Consider the following 21571-nt stretch of genomic DNA (forward strand, 5'->3'; position numbering starts at 1 on the left):
TATATATATACACATACATACATACATACATACATACATACATACATACATACATACATACATACATACATACATACAGTAAACTCTCATCTAACCAGAAAAAATAAATCCCTTGTGTACTCACTGTTCTGCTGATCTGCGGCATGTATTATCCTGGAAACGATCGTGTGCCTATTTCTTTGCTTTTGATTACTGCATTTCAATTTTAAATACAGAGTTCACGTGATGGTATGGCATTAGTTAGACCTATTTTTAATAGTAACGCTCAAGCAACCAGAAACTACATTTATGCAGAATCTAACAATCCCCGTGGATGCCAGATAACGGAGAGTTTACTGTAGTATCAGGTTTGTGTCTATTGTACTTCTTTACCCTGAAGTTGTCGTTGTGTTAATAAATGTAGAAATCAATATGATGGGGATGATGATGAATGGGAAGATGTTGACGACGACGATGAGGAGGAGGATGGTGATGAGAGCCAAGATGATGAATTTGACTCCGATGGCCCTCTGTCTGATGATGAGAGCAGAGGCGAGGGTGGCCCCATGAAAGAGTTTCTGTTCATGCAGGAAGAGACTAAGAGTCGCTTCTCACAATATTCTATATCTTCCTCTGTTATGAGAAGAAATGACCAGCTCACCCTTCTGGATGAACGCTTTGAAAAGGTAAGAACAGTGAATGACCATTATAGACCGATTACAGTCCTTCACTATACCTGTGCGTAGAGAGAGTGATAACTATTTATTTCTTGCTTGGGGCATACTTGGTTACAGTGGCCATACTTTAAGAAGCAAAACTTTTTTTCTGAAGCTTGTGGGGGTTTTTTTTTTTTTTTTTAGAAAAATATGAAAATATCTGTGTCCTCAGCAGAAGAAAATGAGGGCACTTTGATCCACTGGAGGCACAAACAGCAATTAAACCCCATTATTACTATAGAAAGGAAGGGTTCGAACCTCTATCAGGTTTTTATTGCTGGCTGTGTTCCTGCACCAGTTCTTCCATGACAGTCTGTGTGACAGGATGTCACCAAAATACAAAGAGTGATTAAAACTACTAACAGGGACACCAACAGCAATAAAAACTCCTTGCGTTTTCAATGCAACTCTGATGGGTGTGCAGATTACTTGGCCTCCACATTCACAACGTGCAGAACAAAGACACCTTGCCAACAATGATAGGGATTTCTAAAGCTAGATGGTCTATGTTCAGAATGTTTTGGGGGATGGGGGTGGTTTTGGTAAAAATTAGAAGCACTGGGCAGGCATGTTATGTTCCCTTTTGTATCTATTTAAACAGCATGTTTGATTGGAGTGTATGTTATACATGATCTTAGTTAAATCTAGCCTACATTAAGCCATTAAGGTGTCACTTGCAAACGAAAAAAATGTTTTTACCAAGAATGCATCCTTTTTAAAACCCAAGTGTATTATTTTTAACACTCCTTCATAGAAATCTAACAGCTTTTTTAATTGCAAAGGCTGTTAGTATAGTAGGCTAAAATATAGCACATAATTTCTGTGCGACATCGGACAAGCTTAGATGATGACTAAAGCTATAATATCTTATAAGCACAATTGAACTTTTTTTTTAAATCGGCTAAATACATTCCAAGTGCATTAAAACAAATGCCATCAGCTATAGAGTGGGACGCTTGTTCCCTGTAGGGAAGCAGTGGTCTATCTGCAGACATCCAACATTCCCTCTAACTGAGCCAGATCTATAGTTCTCCAATCGGCAAAGCTCATGATACCTGCTGATGGCTCTGACACAGCAGGAGGTGCATTGGAGCTCTGCAGAGAGACAACTGCTTTCAGATCCGAGAGTAAAAGGTCTCACTCTTCAGCATTCCGGCAGGACTATTTCAAGTTGTGGCTGCTTTCTATAGAAAATAAATTATAAAGCTCTGAAAGTGTTTGTTTTGATGCACCTGTATGTAATAATTCAAATAAAACTAAAAGTTCTATTGTGGTGTAACTAAATTTCATAGTATGTTTTTAACTTTTTTTTTGTTTTGTTTAGTTTTATGAGCAGTTTGATGAGGATGAGATTGGTGCCTTGGATAATGCAGAATTAGAAGGATTCATTCAGGCGAATAGTGCTAGACTTCAAGATGTTGTAGATGACTACTTCAAGCAGAAGGCAAAAGAGTAAGTGCCATCTTTTTTTGACTGTATGGAGTGCTTTGTCAAATTAGAAATATGGGACCAGCCATTGCTGAGGAAATCTGGGTGTCAGAACTCCCCTGAAATCTGATGATGGCCTATGAACAGTGTTCTCCCATCTTTTGAGAGTGCAAAGTCAGGTAGGTTACAGCCAGCCTTTAAGTGAGCTCTGACCCCCACCAACAACACGGCTAATAGGGGTAGGGCCCTCCTTACCATCTTGTCTTGATTTGTTTTGTGATTGTAATGTCTTCCTTATATTGTAAAGCGCTGTGCAAATTGTTGGATAAGTGTCAGGCCCACATAATGTACAGTCACATGAAAATTGTTGAACCTCCTTAGGAAACATGCGGGTGGAACCTGTCTTATTTAAACCTCAGACATCCATGGGCAGGTGTTCTATTTGCTATTGATGTGTGTGGTCTCATGTCAAGATCAATGGAGGTCCTCAGAAACAAAGCTTTGAATGCTTAGGAGTCTGGCTATGGATTTAAATCGCCAATTGGATTGAAAACAAACTACAAGTGGCGTAGACATTTTCAAACAACTGCCAATTTTTTTCAGGACAGGGTGGTCACAGTAACAGTAGACATTTAACATTTTTGTCATCTGTCTAAAAGTTGAAGTTGAACTGGAAATTAGTCTTTCCTCATGATGATGATCCAAAAGCACACTAGCAAATCCACCAAGCCTCAAGAAGAAGTAATAGAGGGTTATGGACTGTCCTAGTAAAAGCCCTGATTTGATTCCCTTTAAAATTTTGTAGGGGGGTTTTGATATTGGCCGTTCATGCAAGGAAACGCACAAACATCTTGCAGCTGAAGGAATTTGTATTTAAGAGTGGTCAATGTTCCATGATCATTAGTTGATGTCATAGTCCAGGGGTGTCCAAACTCCGGCCCGCCAGCTGTGGTGAAACTACAAATCCCATGATGCATCTCTCTCCGGGAGTCATGTCTGTGGCTGTGAGAATCTTGCAATGCCTCATGGGATTTGTAGTTCCACCACAGCTGGAGGGCCGGAGTTTGTACACTGCTGTCATAGTCTAATGGGCAGTTATACAAAATGCCTACATGAAGTCATTTCTGCCACAGGGTGCAATGCAGGCTTTTGACGCCAGTGGTGTACTTACTTTTCCACAGTGGTCTATTACATCTAAGGTCATTAAATAGAACCATCCATGTCTGTAACAGATCAAAGTGCTGGACCTAGACTTTCACTACACAGGGCTACTATGCATGTGGAGAGTCACTGCCAAGCACATATGAAATGTCCCCTACACAGGGCTGCTATAGATATAGTAGAGAGACACTCAAGCATGTGTAAAATGTTACATGACATTTCATGAATATGCTCTTTGTATAGAAAAGTCCAGTTTGTGGTTAGTACAGCCCCTTCTGCCAAGCCACGCTCTTATATCCGTTCTGGGTTGCGGCTGATGCAAGTGGCTGTACTGCCATTTGACACATTGTGAAGAAGTTTATTTCATACTTGAAACTGAAAATGTTTTAATTTTGTGGCAACAATCCTGCATTTTGTAGACTTACGGCTATGTTTCATTTGTTTGCATCTTCCTGCTCTCTCTGCAGATGTGTCAAGTTAAAAGATTTGAAACCCACAAAAGGTTTGGATTTGATTGAAGAAGATGAAGAAGAAAAAGAAGAAATGGAAACTATAGTTATAGAAGCGCCTACTGAAAAGTGGGACTGTGAATCAATACTCAGTAAGTTCATTAAAATTGCATGAGTTGGACATCATTAGCCTCATGTTAGACTTTGCAACTGAACAATCTTGGATGTTAATGACAGCCAGAGTCCCAACTGACATTCGGGAACCACTCAGTTTCTCCCAATCATATAATCAGTATGTCAGCTCTAACTTCGTGATCACATTTTGCCTGGTGGCCTCATTGATAAAATTGAAAGCCTTCAGCCTGCAGGTAGACACTGTCACCTTAAGTTGCAGTGTTCATCTGCAGTGCCATCTATGTAATTGTGTAACTGTCCGATATATACAATAGTTGTTATTCAAAAATATTAGATTTTTTTTTTTAAATTGTACCAAATAAAAGCCTTAAATGTCCTTTAAAAATGTATGTATAAATCTTTAGGTATGCAAATTAGTAAATGAGTTACTTTTAAGTTAGCCACCACATGCTGACCTGGGCATCTAGGAATCAATGAAGTGGGCATCTAGAATGGGTTTCCATGGCTGAGCAGCTGCATCCAAGCCTTACATCCGAGTACAATGCAAAGCGTCGGATGCAGTGGTGTAAAGCACACAGTCACTGGACTCTAGAGAAGTGTTCTCTGGAGTGACGAATCACGCTTCTCTGTCTGGCAATCCGATCGACGTGTCTGGGTTTGGCATTTGCCAGGAGAACGGTACTTTCCTGACTGCATTGTGCCAAGTGTAAAGTTTGGTGGAGGGGGGATTATGGTGTGGGGTTGTTTTTCAGGGGTTGGGCTTGGCCCCTTAGTTCCAGTGAAGGGAACTCTTAAGGCATCAGCATACCAAGACATTTTGGACAATTTCATGCTCCCCACTTTGTGGGAACAGTTTGGGGATGGCCCCTTCCTGTTCCAACATGACTGTGCACCAGTGCACAAAGCAAGGTCCATAAAGACATGGATGAGCAAGTTTGGGGTTGAAGAACTTGACTGGCCTGCACAGAGTCCTGACCTTAACCCGATAGAACACCTTTGGGATGAATTAGAGCGGAGACTGCGAGCCAGGCCTTCTCGTCCAACATCAGTACCTGACCTCACAAATGCGCTTCTGGAAGAATGGTCAAACATTCCCATAGACACACTCCTAAATCTTGTGGACAGTCTTCCCAGAAGAGTTGAAGCTGTTATAGCAGCAAACGGTGGGCCAACTCAATATAGAACCCTACGGACTAAGACTGGGATGCAATTAAAGTTCATGTGCGTGTAAAGGCGTCCCAATACTTTTGGCAATATAGTGTATATAGACTGTTGTAGGGGTAGGAAACCTCAGCACTCCAGCTGTTGTGATACTACAAATCTCATCATGCCTTTGTCTCTGGCAGTCATACCTGTAGCTGCCAGAACTTTTCAATGCCTCATGGGGCTTGTAGTTTTACTACAGTTGGAGTGCTGCTGCTCTTTCTGCCTTCTCCCTTGACAACAGGGTGCTTCAGATCTTAATGACTTAATGTGCCTGTAGTTTACAGTTATTGGTTGACTCCCTCTTCCCAGGCTCATAGTCCCAGCCACATGTAAAACTGCACTCAGAAAATGTAGTGATTGACATGCACACAAATAGGGCTGTGGAGGTAAAGAGAGCTTTCATCAAGTAAGTGACCTTTTCCCTCTGCCCCACTTTTGGCAATATGGCAAGAAACAAGGGCAGCAGTGCAGACCATTTAACCTACAGACTATGATAACAAGTATGATTATAAAAAGAGGCATGTTTTTTGTCACCACTAACCATACACTGCTCCTTTTCATTCAATGTTGAATTACCTTTCAGTTTTTCTTCTTTACTTTTGACAGGCACATATTCAAACTTATATAATCATCCTCAGATAATCAAAGACCCACCAAAGGTATGTTATTTTCTTAGTAGCAATGCATTTTGGTAATTTCACAGTCTAAAAATGAATTCCCCCAAATACATTGATTTTGTTTTTAGTGAAGGTTGAAGGGATAGGATGCTGGTAACATTTCACTTACCTTTTTAAGTCTTCTGATATACATTCAGAATGTGACGTTTCTCCTGCCGGTTTCCTTAATTGTATGAAATGCATCTCAAAAATATTCACATTTGAAATTAATAGAGTTGCTGCATTATTCTGCCACAAAAGTGCTGAGGAGGAACCCCACAACTCCAGATCAAAATATGTGGCAGCAAAGTAATAGAATTGGAAATGTTTGTATTCAAATGTGTGAGAGGCTTAAAATGAATGTTGTATGAAGGTGTTAACTGGTGTTTGTTCTTTTAGACTAAGCCAATTAAGGTATCTGCCAAAACTGGCATTCCACTGGGTGTTCTGCCTGGAAAGGGGCTTACAGCCAAACAAGTGGAGCGCATGGAAAGGATTAATGATGGAGATTTGCCCAGAGTTTCTACACAGCAACGTTCTAAAGATGAATCCGCTGAAGAAAGGAAGGCCAGGAAACAAGCTATAAAAGAAGAAAGAAAGGTGAGCTGTTTTCTTTTCCCTTCCGGTATGTACTATGTACAAGATTTACATTCCTTTTTCTCCTGTTCACTACCAATTAACACAAGAACTCAAACATATATAAACTTCACTCCTCATTTATTGTCGTCTTGTATAACCATACGTTTATTCTTGGAAATGAAGAAAAGCAGATCTGTTTTTATAACAACAACAAAAAAACATTTAAAAGATTTAAAGCAGAAGAACCTAGACTCACCTGGTGGGGTTAAGTCAAGGTTGCATAGTCAGGGGTCCTTACATTTCCCTTCCAGCATCTGTCATATGGCTAATGTCTTTTTCCGCTCTGACACACAGCCGCTTGCTTATTGTGTAAATAATCAATGCCACTTTGAAGTTCAGTGAAGCCCACCTATCGGTTTATATTTAACTGCTTGTGTCAGAATGTTTGTTTTTCCATGTGCCAAGAAAGAGTACGTGCTTTTTAATTTTTTTTTTTAGCTTTTTATGTAAATATTTTACACACACACACACACACACACACCTTTGGGGATAAATGAGGGCAAAGGCTAAGGAGGTTAGTGCTGTACATCACTTCCTGTTCATTCATGATTGTGGATATAGTAACTAACACTATCTCCACAGTTTATGAATGGATAGATGCTTTCCTGTTCATTCATAACAGGGGCTGCAGTAAAAGATATTTAGGACTCTGTATCCTCAATCTCTTTTTCTATTTCAAAAGGGAAATATCAGGGCTCTGTTTTTTTTGTTTTTTTTTACTGTACTATTGGGAGCTTTGGGGAAATATCAGGGTTCTATTTATATTTCCCTTTTAAAATAAAAAAAAGAGATTGAGGACACAGAGTATTCAATCTCTTATTCTGCAGCCCCTGTTATAAATGAACAGGAAGCCTCTATACTGAGTGCTCTTTTCCATTCATAAACTGTGGAGATAAGTGTGAGTTACTACAGTATGTCCACAATCATGAATGAACAGGAAGTGATGTAGAGCACCTCCTGTTCATTCATAACTGGGGACACCGTAAGCATACTATGTCCTTAGTTATTTACAAACACTCAACGATCAGCTGATCGATGACTGCTTGTACTACCCGCTCTCCATCCTGATTTGCTTGTCACAGGAGGTTGAGTAGGGCGGTGCGAGAGTAGAGCTTGGCCTCCTGTGACAGCTAACAGCGCTCTCCTCCCAGCTGCAACGGCTTCCTGAAAATGTATCTCCTTCCCACTGGGCGCTGCGTCCCCACCAATCCCCGCTGCCTCTGAGGGGATACAGAGGGTACACAGAGCAATGCCCAGCGGGGAGGAGAGAAACTAGTGATGCACTGCATTTTCGCCATTTTGCTTAAAGTACCATTTTCGGGCAAAAATGTTCAGCTGCCGAAAATTCGGTGCATCCCTAATAAAAATTTCTATAAAACACAGTGAGCTTGAAGTAATATCTTTTCCAATGATTTCCATTTAACTTTTTATTTTAAAGCCCAACTGCAGCTAAAATGGAAGTGAGTGGAAATCTCCCCCAGATCGCAAAACAATCGATAGATGTCCAATCCCTTACCCAATTCGGATTGTGTACTTTTAATAGAATAAATATGCTGATATTTTAGCGTTTGCTGTTGTTAACTGATGGATGTTTTTGTTTGGCATTAACTACTGAGATTCCTAAGATGTTGGTGCTCAATAGGTTAAAACCTGTGATGGCACCAAGCAGGAGTTCCACAGATTTTAGTGCCTTACTAGGGCCCAAACATCTAAACTTCAGAATCAGAATGCCATTTTCCAAATATGTGTTGAATTCATGCTTAATGGTACACTTGATGTTTTATTCCAGGACCGAAGAATGGAGAAGAAATCCAATAAACTTGCTTTCAAAGTAGAAAAGAGCAGACAGGAAAAGGAACAGCTGAACTTGAGACAAAATCTTCAAGGACTTAAGCTATCTTAATTATTGCACATCTGGCCTAAAGACTGAGTTCCTGCTGTCATACTTGCTGCTGCAGCAAGAAACTCATATGCATTGCGGTGTGTACTACACATTACTGCATCATGGTGCAAATTACTTTTTAGAAAGTATCTTTACTTCAAAGGTGTATCAGAAGTGTGTTGAAATCTATTGGAGAAAAACATTTTTGATATTATAAGATGCTTATATACTGAGAAGGTTGTCAACAGTGATTTGAACAACAATATTTAATTTGTGGACTGTTTTTCTATTGACTTATTAAATATTATTTTGGATTTCAGCAAGTGTGATCATATTGTTTTAACAAGGATCAACTAAAAAAACTACTCCTTATGCTGTACTGTCAACACTTGTGGATTTTCCCAGCGTGTTAGAGCCGTTATTAATATTTTCTTTAAAGAATAAATTTTATTTGATTTTCAAGTAAAACAAATAGAGAGCAAAAATAAATTTAACAGTTAGCAATAACTTTAAGAACAACCTAGATAATAGTGGTCCCCCTGGGACCCAGAGACATTCACAGGCCTGAATATATAGTATAATCAAAACAATTATATTGGAAAATGTGAGCAAAGCAGCACAAAGCCCATCCGGCTTTTCAATCATTTAGCTTTTCATTTAGAACCCATACCCGACCCATGTGAGTCACTTTTAACGCGAGACCAAGGAGTTATTCCAGGTTGCCAACTGACGGCAACCAGTGGAAAACTAATAGAGGAAAGTGAAGAACAAAGTGAGAAATCGAGAGAGTTACCAGAAACAAAGAGATAAGAGAAGAGGAATTAAAAGAAAATGGACTAATCAAGTCCGGACTCTCCGGGGGGGTGGTCACAAGGGACCCCGTGTACGCAGAACAACTAAAACAGGTGAGTACATGCAGAGTACAACTGAATCTGATCCAGGCACTCCGCCTGCTAATAAAGGTGGTATAGTTAACCACCAGTCTAGCAGAGATTTCCTCCAGGGTCAATATATAACTAACTTCAATCCCACCCGTAATAGAAAGTCGGAGAAGTCTTCCAAAGCCTAGGTATCAGCACGACCCGTGGAGAGAAAAAATCTAAGTAGCCCTCGCTTCACCACCACTGGAGAACCTGGGAAAATTGACAGCAAGTGTCAAGGAAGCGGCATCTTGTAATTGCAGAAAAAAATCTGAAAAAGAGTGTGCCAAAAAGAGTTCAGTAGACAGCAGTCCCACTCCCCTATCACCACACTGCCAGCATCTGGCAGGTGTCAAAGCAGCTTACCTACCTATAGTAACCAGACAGCGGTACCACCTAGAAATAATTTTATAATCACGTTCCAAAGTCTGGCAATCTACGCTAGCTTTAAAGGTCAGATAAGGAGCCTTATCCCAGTCTAGGTCCTCAATAGGTTGGTCCAGCTCGCTCTCACAATCCCTTGTGAAAAAAGTGCAGATAGGGAACGCATGTGACAAAAGAATATTGTACAGTCAAGAGATCATAAAAGACCAGACAAAAATCTTCAACATGGGTGGAGGGTCTCGTGAGCAAGCCAGATGTCGATTAAAGGGAGTAGCAATGCCTCAGTTGGAAGTATTGTAGCCACTTCCCAGGGTAAGAGCCCTCCAAGGAAGTCAAAGTCCACCGAGGTAAGGCCACATAAAAGTGGTGAAGGTGTCCCAGAATGAATCCTGTGTTGCCTAATACGGGTGTCGTGGACCAGACACAGAGATGGGCTTTGGTGGAGGATAGGAGCCGTGCGTAATTTAAATCATAAACTCTGTCCACTATAGCTGGGATATGTACCCCCAGGTATTTAATCGAGGTTGCAACCCATCAAAAAGCAAAGGATGCTTGAAGTAAAGTTAATTCAGACTTGGACAAAGACTATGTCTAAGGCCTGGGGTTTAGAGGTATTAACCTTTTAAGTTACTAAGACAGCCAACAAATTCAAGCTCCTTTAATAAAGATGGAAAAGCAAGTACAGGGTTAGTAATGTATAAAAGGTCAGTAAGAATTTGCGGTTGGGTGATTTTGAGGCAGCATAACTCCAATCCCCATTGTGCTAGTGAATCTTGGTAGGTGGTTAGAGGGGATCTAAGCCCACCTCTATGGGGAATTTGGGGCCAAAAATACAAGTTCAGACAGTCTACACAGTCTACAGCGCAGGCAGCACGGAGTGCATAGCTGCTTGCCTGCTGTGGCTGTAGTGGAACAGAAGGTGTCCTCAGAAACTTCAGACTCTTGTGATGATACCCATGGAGCCTTGCTTAGGGCAGTAGCCATGCCCACTGTGAGAGCCTGAAGTTTAACTACAGTGCAAAGAGCTTCAAAATAATCCCTGAGAGTTGCGTCTCGTTGGGGGCTTCAGTGTTTGTGGCCAGGTTGTCCTGTTATGGCTCTAAGTCTTTGTGAGGGCTTACATCTCCCTGGGGGCTTAATTGTCAGTGGCCAGCTTGTCCTGGTAGCGATCAAAGTCTATGTGAGGGCTTAAGGTGACATTAAACCCTCAGATTGTTTAACATAAACCAATACTGTAATGTGTGCCTTACTATAATCCATGGTTGTTGCCCTTCTCTTTGCTGCTCTTCCTTTTAAATCCTCATGTCTTCTCATGCTTGGGGAGAACTTCCCATTGCAGCTGGGTGCCTCTTCCTGTAGTGCTGGCTCAGGTTGCAAGCCTATACACCGTGTATCCATTCCAGAGACAAGGCAGTCTGCTGCAAAACAGAAGTTCTGCCCAGCATGAGAACAGATACAGATTTAAAAGGAAGAGCAGCAAAGAGAAGGGAAACTACCATGGATTACAGTAAGGCACACATTACAGTATTGTTTTATGTTAAACAATCTGAGGGTTTAATGTCACTTTAAGTCTCTCACATATGATGAAGGCCATCAGGTGCTCTTCACAAGTAACCTTCAGCTTTGCATTTACATAGTTACATGGTATTTGAGGTTGAATAAAGACATTAGTCCATCAAGTCCAACCTATTAGGATCTCATTCTAGGAGTACCTGTACCCCTGTATATTTCGGTCCCTTAAGAAATCGCCCAAAAGTTTCTTGAACAATTCCACATTATTTGCTGAAATCAAGGCCTGTGGCAGTGAGTTCCAGACCCTAACTGATCTTACTGTGAAGAACCCCCTTCGCCCCTTGTGCTGGAATTTTTTTTCCACCAATTTTAGGTGATGGCCTCTAGTTTTTGTAACGGAGTTAATTTTAAACAGTTTATCGCTAATGTTGCTACCACCATTAAACATTTTGTACATGGAAATCATATCCCCCCTTAATCTCCTCACCTCTAATGTGAACATGTTTAAATTTAGTAGCCTCGTCTCGTAGCTCTGGTCCTCCATACCCCTAATTAGTTTGGTTGCCCTTCGCTGGACTTTTTCCAACTCAAGGACATCTTTTCTTAGTACTGGTGACCAGAACTGGACCGCGTACTCCAGATGAGGTCGAACCAATGATCTATAAAGTGGCAAAATTATAGACTTGTCCCTGCAATACATCCCCTTTTTAATACAGGACAAGACCCTGCTAGCTTTGTTTACAGCAGCCTGGCACTGCAAACTACCTTTCAGTTTGTGGTCTACAATGACCCCCAAATCCTTCTCCATTTCTGACTTCCCCAGCGGCATACCCATAATTGTATAACCCATTTGTTTATTTTTAATTCCAAAGTGCATTACTTTGCATTTATCGACATTAAACCTCATCTGCCACATTAATGCCCACTCCCCTATTTTATCCAGGTCCTCCTGTAATGTTATAGTGTCTAAGTCCGTGTCTATTACCCTCCCTATTTTGGTGTCATCCGCAAACACGGAAATATCGCTGTTAACACCCTCCCTGATGTCATTAATAAATAAGTTGAACAATATGGGACCCAGCACAGAACCCACACCACTCATTACACTAGCCCAGTCTGAAAAGGTGCCATTTACAGATACCCTCTGGACACGTTTCCGTAGCCAGTTCTCTATCCACGTACACACCACCTCATCTATGCCCATAGCCCTCAGCTTGTGTAGCAAGCGTTTGATCTCTGTGACGACTTAAGTCTTGTTGGGGGCTTAAGTGTCGATGGCCAGTTTGGCTGTGATGTAGAGTGCTCTTCAAAAGTTAACTTCAGGCTTACATTTAAGTTCCACTTGCAAGATTTGAAGTTGATTTTGGGCCTAGTTGGCAACAGAAGTGGCTGTGATCAAACCTACTGTAGGTTACAGAGGTACTAAGACAATTTGTAAATATTACCTTTTTTTTTTTTCTTTTCATTGCATAACTTAATTTAGATCCTGTGACTGAGTTTTTGGTTGGAGTTTCACTTTAAAGATGACCTAAACTGTGGAAGCTGTACCCAAAAAAGACAGGTATTATCTCTATTCTCCATGCAGCTAATCTTATTTTTCATATAACTGACTTACCATGCCTTATTCTACAATGCGTTTCTGTGTGAAGCTGGCCATATTGGTAGAAGAATAGCAATTCACTTTTACATCCTTATCAGAGATGCAGTCATTGTACCAGATGCTCCTAGGGTACATTCGCACTATACATTTTGGGATTCCTGCCCCAGGAATCCCAAATCTCCTGTTTTTAGATGTTGCCATTGTCACCCATTCAAGTTAATGACTGGGTGACAGCGGCCACATCTGTAAGCGGTAGTCTGCATGTAATTGAATGTGTTGTGATGTGGTTACATGGAGTTTGGAATAGATGACTGTCCCTGGACGCACAATAGATCTAAAGGGCCAGTGGACTTGATGTGACCTGGAATCTATGCCTGGAAGTTGGGAATGTGACATGATGCGAGTCATCACATCACAGGGGACAAGGATGGTGGTGGCCAGAAAGTTGCAACACCTTCTAAAACGTTTCTTGATATCCACTGGCATTTGCGCACTTAATTCCAGGAAATGAAAACTTTAAGAATAGAAGTCCTTTCTGGAAAAGGCTTTTTGTTGTATATAAGAGTATAATCAATCTGTTAATGAAGTAGAACCGCCTATAGTATTTCAACATATTGGTGATAGAGATAACTCTTTGCTTTGCTGTACTTGCCAGGTAAATTCAAGAATAAAACAATTTTGCTTTATCGCTTTCATACAGTAGCTTTCAGCGGTTTTCTAGCTTGAAATAAACTTTGCCCCTGACTTTCCAGCAGATTGTCTTAACGCCTGCAGACTGAGAATTATGACTCAACAGACCGTTAGCTGCAGTAATTGCTTAAGCTGAGGGAACTCACACATGGCAAGATTTAAAAAGCAAATTGTCTATAACACACATTAACCTGATAATACTTTGCAGCACAATGAAGTGTATAAGGGTGAATGAATAATAACAAAGTCATAATTACCTTGAAAGCTGAACAGTTTGTTCTAGCAGCATAGGATTTGAAAATATGGATTAAATGGTGGATCTGATTTATAATTGTTCATATTAGGTGGGGGTAAGGGGTTTCTGTATTACTGAAATATTGTGTGCTGTTTCCAAAACAGACATGAGGTGGCATCATGACACAAAACTTCAGCTCATTCAATATTAATGTTATCTATCATTCGCTGTGATTCGTATTGTTTATAAAAAGTAACCTAAAACAAACCTCTATACAGACACTACTCGGTTTACGATTGGGTTACATTCTGATAAACCCATTGTATCATATACCAATGAGTACTTTTGTGTACTGTACTGCCGGGGTCAGCAAAAGACAGTACACAATATGGATCAATAGCAAGAACGCTATTGCAATAGCAAACTGGCTATTGAAACCCTGCCCAATAAGAGGAGTGGACCTGAGAGCACTATTGCACTCAGCTGGTGCAATAGCCAGGCTGCTATTGGCTATTACAATTTGAAATAGCCAATAGCAGTCTTGCTGTTGATTCCGGCTGTTTACATACACCAGCCGGCAGGTAAGTCGGGAAGCGGAGCGCCTTGGGGCTGGTTGCTTGAGAGTCGCTATTAGAGCTGCAACAATTATTCGATTAAGTCAATTAAAATCGACGATGGAAAACGTTGTCAACGTTTTCCATCGTCGATTCGTCGGCTAAAATTCAAATTTGCCGCTCACGCCAAGCCAACGTCGGTTAAGCCGCTCGCGCCACGCCCACCGCACACGTCGGTAAACCCGCTTATGCCACGCCCACCGCACGCGCTGAGGACATGCGTCTGGCCCTCTCCTCCCGGTGAGCTTCCCGATTCGCCGCTGCCACTAAATGCCAGCAATAATACATTAAACACCCTGTATAAGTATTATTGCTGGGATTTGTTGTTCCTCTATAGCTGCTAATGTTCTGCTGTGTGCCGCTGTATTATACAATGGTATTCTGCATTGTTCCTCTATAGCTGGTGGTATTCTCCATTGCGCTGTATAATGTATTATTGCTGGGATTTGTAGTTCCTCTATAACTGGTCAGTGGTAATCTGCATTGTGCAGCATAATCATTATACAGCGCAATGGAGAATACCACCAGCTATAGAGGACTACAAATCCCAGCAATAGTACATTATAGTATAATGTACTATTGCTGCATTCCTCTATAGCTGCTGGTATTCTTCCACCACGCCAAGCTTGCTCCCGTAATGGACTACAATCTCAATACAAACTAGTAGTCCATCACTGGAGCCTTTTTTTTTTTTTAATCGAACTTAATAATCGGCTAACTAATCGATTATGAAAATAATCATTAGCTGCAGCCCTAGTCACTATTAACTACAGCACTGTACATTAAACTCCATCGTAAATGCGAAAGATCGTAAGTCGATCTATCACAACCCGAGGAGCCTGTGTATATATTTTACATTGAAGGTTGCTTTATCTTTCAAATTTTTTTTTAGTATTGCATAGAATGGAGAGGGATTAAAACACCTGTCAGGTTTTTATTGTTGTCTTTGTCCTGGTGACCAATAGCAGTGAAAGAAAATCCAAATTTTGGGTCATCATCAAAACAGGGATAAACCCTTCAAAGTGGTCACTGGTTCTGGTGACCCTTCTGACCACCATGGATTTCGCTATCTTTGGAGAGATTTCCTCTGACTTCTTGTTGTTACAATCACTTATGACAGAAAGTGAAGGGAAATCTCCCAATTATACACAGATGGCAAAAACATTGCTGACGGGGTTATAACCATCCCTTTACTCTAAATCTAAAACAAAAAGTTTTGGTTTCAGTTCTACTTTAAGGCCTATATAATATTTACACCCTTTAATTCATTACTGTTATGCAGTAATAAATATTTTTATCATCCAAGTGCTGCAGCAAGGGTCAAAATTCCTTGCTATGAGCACATAGTTAAACACAAGCTCTCCTGCAGTCTTGACCCCACTATGCACTGCGCTAATCAACACCAAGCTCCCTATCTGAACAGAACTGTTGATTTGATGGCATTTTAGATAGGTTGCTTCTTGTGTGTGATAGTGGCAGTCCAACTCTCCTAGTGATGCCTGCAAAGCAGCAGATTCAGAAAAGGAAAGAAAGAGGCATATACATTACTGTATATGAAGCCTGACAGTATTATGCTAATAAATCAAGAGTTTAATTAGGATTTAACCTTGTCGGTGTACTGTTTACTTTTGACACAGGCTGACTTAATACTGATAAAGTGTTTCCCATTTCCTATAGGGGTATCCTCCTGGTCTCTCAAAGTGGTCTAGAGGTTTTAAAGAGGAACTTTACCCATATCTTTAACAACAAATACACCTTTAGAAATGTTTAGTAATGACAATCTACAAACAGATCCTTCTAGATAATTGCTGGCTTTTTATTTTTTGCACACCGTATTTTAGTTTTCTTCCCCAGTCTTCTGATAGGGGCCATCTAGTAACCTGCAAAGAGCTCTGGAACTCTGGCACATGTGACTAGTACATGTGACCATGCACATCATCACAGGGAATTAAAATGCTTTTCTCTGAGATCTTGTGAGATTATAGATAAGATTTCCTAGCAATGCTCTGCTGATGTAACCTTTCCAGGATGCATCGCTTGGGCATAATTTGTGCCAAAGTGGACCAGGAAGTGGAGAAAGAAAGAAATTGTAACTAAAATAAAAAATATGTTTAATGAATGTAAGATGATTTCGTACCAGCATGCCGAGCCGGAGAAATATGGATGTTGTTACTGGAATAGTGACTCTCTTGCTTCAATAGTTTTAGTCTTCAAAAGTTAGTTTTAGAAACAAGTATATGCATAAGAAGTTCCGACTTTCCTGATCTCTATACTTGTTCCAGATCTGTAATTATTATTATTATTATACAGCGCCACAGTTTGCACAGCACTTTACAATATAAAGGAAGACAGTTCAGTTACAATACAATTCAAAACTGTTATGTGTTTAGATAAGGCACTGATATCTTGGGGAATGCTTTATTAAGTTTGACTTGCTTAGCAGAACATTACAAATATGTATAAAGGAATACAGCAAAACGGAACATATAGACCGATAGAACTTCTTGTGAAATCATAGATAAGTAAGCACAAAGACTAACATTGCAGTATACTGCCATCTAGTGCTCAAAAGATATTACATCTCTGAATGTCAGTAATACAAATCAGTATGCTTTTGCATTTCCAACAAAGACAAGATGGTTAGGAGAGTATTGATCCTGACAGCTTAACCACTTGAAGAGCGGGGTGTTAAACCCTCTTCCTGTCCAGCCCATTTTTCGGTATTCAGATCTGTGGTACTTTGATATTTTTTCAGCCTTGCAATGCTGTACGGAAATTTATTTTATACAATTTTTTGGGGGCAGATGGAGCTTTCTTTTGGTGATATTTAATCACCACTGGGGTTTTTATTTTTGATCATATAATGAAAAACAATTATGGAAATTTTGAAAAAAAAAGTGTTACCCCTTTATTATGTTATTAAACATTTTATTATTACCCAATTTTTTAGAAAAATATAAAATATGGGGTCACATCGAATAAATAGACACCAAACACATCAAGCCTTATAATTGCAATGCCTGCAAAATTGCAAAAAAACGACCACACCTAAAATTGGCCATAGGCAACACTTTAAAAGCTTTTACCGCTCATCAATTTAGTGTTAAAGGTGATTGATGGCCCTAGAATTATTGCTCACACACTGACTTTCGCAATGATATGTAACATGTGTGGGGTAATGGGCGCAATCATCCTTTATGCATGTAGGCTCACCCAACGCATGTGTGTATGTGGTGGCGGGGGATTTTTTTTGTTTTTTTGTAACTAATTTTTTTTGCACAACTTTATTGTTATCACATAGAAGCCCTATGTGATATCAAATTACAGTGACATGTCCTCTTTATGGAGACATCAGGAGTCTCTATGACTCCTAATGTCATCTAGGGACCCCAAAGAAGCTGATGAAGCGGAGACCTGCTTCACCAGCTTCTCTCCAGCTGCAGAAGCTGGAGAATGACAGATGAATGTGAAAGTGTATTGTAATGTAATTAACAACACTGGAGGGGAGATCAGAGGGAGATTGTGTACTGAACTTCCTCCGATCTCCCTGCACAGAGCCACAGTGCCGGTCTCGCACGGGGCACAGGGAGCCCGGGATTGGCGACGGAGGGGGGTGCACAAAGGCACAACATACAAGCAATCGGATGGCTCTACAGCCGCCGGACATCTTGTATGTAAACAGCCATCAATGGCTGTTTAAAATTTTGACAGTTTCCCGCTCGTGCGCGCTGCCTGCATCTAGAAAAAAAAGACGTCACCAGCACTCCAAGAACTATAATAACCGCAATTAGATGCTCATTTATTGACATGCTGTCTCATCTAGAAGGCGCCCGTCCGCCCATTTATGTAAGGTCGGCAAGTGGTTAAAATCTAAAACTTCAGAGAGTATTGAAGCCATAGTGTTAGCATAGCAGCTAGATGACCAGCCTTTTTTAAAAATGGAGGCCAGCAATGGAAGCTCTCTTAGGAATATAATACTGTATTTTAAATACATGCACTGAGCTTGAGCATTTACAGTGGTATAAACCCAATTACTGATTTACAGGTCACAGGATCTTGAGAAGACAACACCATTTTATTTAACCCCTTCATGACAGGCCTTTTTTTTCATTTTTTGCACCCATGTTATATTCCACATTTTAGGCCTGAAAATGACTTAAAACCCCCACACATTATATATTTTCTGAATGCCAAGACCCTATAGAATAAAATGGTGGTAGTTGCAAATTTTTATGTTGCGCAATATTAGCGCAACTCCTTATTAAAGCTTTGGGTAACGGGAGGACGCCAGTATATGTCCTCCCGTGACCCTTAACAGAACTATCGGATAAAAAGGTTACCACATAGTTCTCTTTTAACCTTTTCCCTGCTGTATAGGTTTGGAAGCTGCAAGTTCCTGCTCAATGGTACATCGCTTCTAACCTAAAAATTATAAAATGATGTCTATAGTATGAGATTGATTTACCTTCCTGTTGTTTTGTTTGATCAGAGAGCTGATGTTATCTCTATGGCTAAGCACGACCGCTAACTTGCAGAAGGTCAACAATGGCAGCTCACGTATTTCTCCCATGTTGGGTTTCCTTTATGTAAGAAGTTTATAAAGAAATTATTAAACTGTCCAAATATAGTTGACATGCACGAACACGACTGTGCGAACAAAGCTCATTGTATGAAAAGAATGCTTTGTACACAACATCCATAGGTCTATTGATTTTCATTAGTTGTTGAATAACACATTGTGTGAGAAGGTCTACGTTAATTTTCAACCCCAAAGTTGGACTCTTCAAAGAAATTATATAAACTCAATGTGCTACTTTTTTCTGTCATATCTCCAAAATTTGCAAAGCGTTACATTATAGATAATGTTATATTACATTTTGACTGTTTAAAAATCAATGCAAAATGCATACATAATTGGAACTGGTCTTCTATGTTAATATAATATTTCTTCAGCTTGGTCTCCATTCAGACTAAATTGTGATAATTTAGCTGTACACATAGGGCAGATGATGACAGGAGGTTGCCATAGAGGCTAATGGCATACTCCATCTGTGTGGCAGCTGATTTGCCATTTTACTCTATTGCAGTTCCCTGTGACCACCTGACACATACAGCGGGCTCTGTGATTTCAATTTCTCTTGACTAGAGACCAGGCAGGCCACACAGTTAAAAGCAGACATAAAAAAAAAAAACATTTGAGGCATGAGGCCTTGTGATGTTTATTATTTCGAAGGTTGGGAACCAAGTATTTAAATTGTACTTATCCTTTGACACCACACATGCATAAAAAAACTGTTTCATGAAGCTTTTATTTAACAGGTATCTAAGGTGAGGACAAAGAACTCAATCTGCCCCTTACATTAGATAGCAGGTTACTACAAACCATGCCTGGTGACCTGCACAGAGCCACAATACCCATGAAAATGATCATGCTCTATCACTGATCCCCCCAAATCCTGCAACACACTGTTGGTTAGTTAAGATACCAAACTCAGTGATAGGCCAATAATTATGTGTGGGCAGCTTTTCATTCTTTGCATATCACCATTTCCCCAGTCATCTTCCAGGACAGCCAATGAGATAAGCCTCCGCCTGCCTGCAACAGGAAACACATCAACCACATTAGATAAAAAGACCCCTTCTTCTATCCCAATTCAGTTTTTTTGTGTTTCCTCCGGCTACACAGGGACATCGTAATGTTTGTTGTTTTCAGGGCTCATTTTCCATTTGCCTCAGGGCAGAGCCTAACCCTGATAAGCCCCTTGCCGAGGATAAGCCCCTTGCCGAAGCTGGGCGGAGCTCGCCCAAAACGGAAGAAGTGTACCTCTTGCTATGTCAAAATGTCACCTTCATGGTCCAAACCCTTATGCAAAGGTTGTTTAGAGAAAGTGGTTGCCAAGGAATAAGCAGGGATGTTCAAGGGTCTGATAGACTCTATGAGAGAGGAAATGGTTACTCCCTTTCAATCTTTTAGGTCTGTGTTACAGAGCCCAGTGGGTACACTAGCGGAGACTAGCTTACCCGGAACATCGGGGGAAGGTAGTTCAATGGGCTACACAGAAAGTTGTGCGAGCAAGCAAGCGCCCAGTGAATCCTCGGACTCCCAGGTGGAGTCGGAGGATCAGGAGTCGGAGGGGGAGTTACATAGCAGAGCTACGAAATTCCTATTTCCTTCTTTTGAGACAAGTGAGCTGTTAAAAGCCATATGGGATACTTTAGGTATTAAGGAAGAGTCCGCTGAATTGTCAGTTCATGATAAACTTTACAAAGGACTCCAGACTAAGAAAGGGCGTACCTTCCCGGTTCACAAATCACTTTCAGACCTGATCCAAGAGGAGTGGAAGCACCCAGAGAAAAGAATGTTTTTCTCGGCGGGGCACAAGCGCAGGTTCCCATTCGCGGAGGAGGATTCAGGCCTGTGGGAAAAATGCCCGAAAATAGATGCCTCCTTATCAAAGGTCTCTAAAAAGACTCATTTATCGTTTGAGGATATGGGGGCCTTGAACGACCCGATGGACAGGAAAGCGGAGGCTTTGCTCAGAAAGGGTTGGATTTAAACCAGGGCTTGCCATTACTTGCGTGGCCAGGACTTTAGGTGTGTGGCTGAATCAGCTGCAAGTACACCTGGAGTCTGGTACTGACCGGGATCAGTTGCTGGGTTCCCTCCCCGTGCTGAGCAAAGCAGCCGCTTACATTGCAGACGCCTCTGCTGAAGCGGGCGGGTACTCAGCTCGAACTACGGCTTTGATCAACTCCTCCAGGAGGGCCCTGTGGCTCAAAACTTGGTCAGGGGATGCGGCCTCCAAGGCAAAGTTATGCAGGCTACCTTTTAAAGGTGACTTACTCTTTGGCCAGGAATTGGAGGCGGTGTTAGATAGATCCGCGGACAAGAAGAAAGGCTTTCCACTGCCAACCATGCAGCAGGGGAAAAAGTTTTTTTGGGGCCAAAGAAGTCAAAATTTCCGTAAAGAAAAAAAAAGGATTTTATGGAAAGAAGCAAGACCAATCCAAAGGGTGGGCTTTTAAAAAGGGAAAGTCTAAGAGCAATTTCCTCTTTAACCCCCCTCAGCCGTCCAATAAATCCCAATGACCAATTGCTCAGGGTGGAAGGAAGACTGGGAGAGTTCTTCCCGCTCTGGATGCAACTGACCAGCAACAAATACATTTTGGAACTGGTTCAGCTCGGTTACAAGATAGAACTGACTGAACGGCCCCCGTCAAGGCTTCTGATTACTTCCCTGTCAAAAGACCGGAAGAAAGCAGAGGCAATGACAGCGGCACTGCAAGAGCTGCTGGACCAGGGGGTTATAGTGCGGGTACCCGTGTTAGAGGAGAAGAGGGGATTTTACTCCCACATTTTTTCCA

The 21571-nt window shown here is 41.0% G+C and overlaps 1 protein-coding gene across 1 annotated transcript in view; it reads left to right on the forward strand.

The window, feature by feature from the left end:
* LTV1 (LTV1 ribosome biogenesis factor) overlaps positions 1-8570 on the forward strand; it is a 17978-nt gene extending 9408 nt beyond the window's left edge. Inside the window, exons 6-11 of the mRNA XM_018564434.1 lie at positions 404-665; positions 2020-2147; positions 3752-3885; positions 5681-5733; positions 6130-6330; positions 8159-8570. Of these exons, the coding sequence (XP_018419936.1) occupies positions 404-665; positions 2020-2147; positions 3752-3885; positions 5681-5733; positions 6130-6330; positions 8159-8272 (892 nt within the window). The 3' untranslated portion in view covers positions 8273-8570. The remainder of the gene's footprint in view (positions 1-403; positions 666-2019; positions 2148-3751; positions 3886-5680; positions 5734-6129; positions 6331-8158) is intronic.
* The last annotated feature ends 13001 nt before the right edge of the window (positions 8571-21571 follow it).

The sequence above is a fragment of the Nanorana parkeri genome, unplaced genomic scaffold (assembly GCF_000935625.1).
Source record: "Nanorana parkeri isolate BGI_ZX_2015 unplaced genomic scaffold, ASM93562v1 scaffold750, whole genome shotgun sequence".
NCBI classification, from domain to species: domain Eukaryota; kingdom Metazoa; phylum Chordata; class Amphibia; order Anura; family Dicroglossidae; genus Nanorana; species Nanorana parkeri.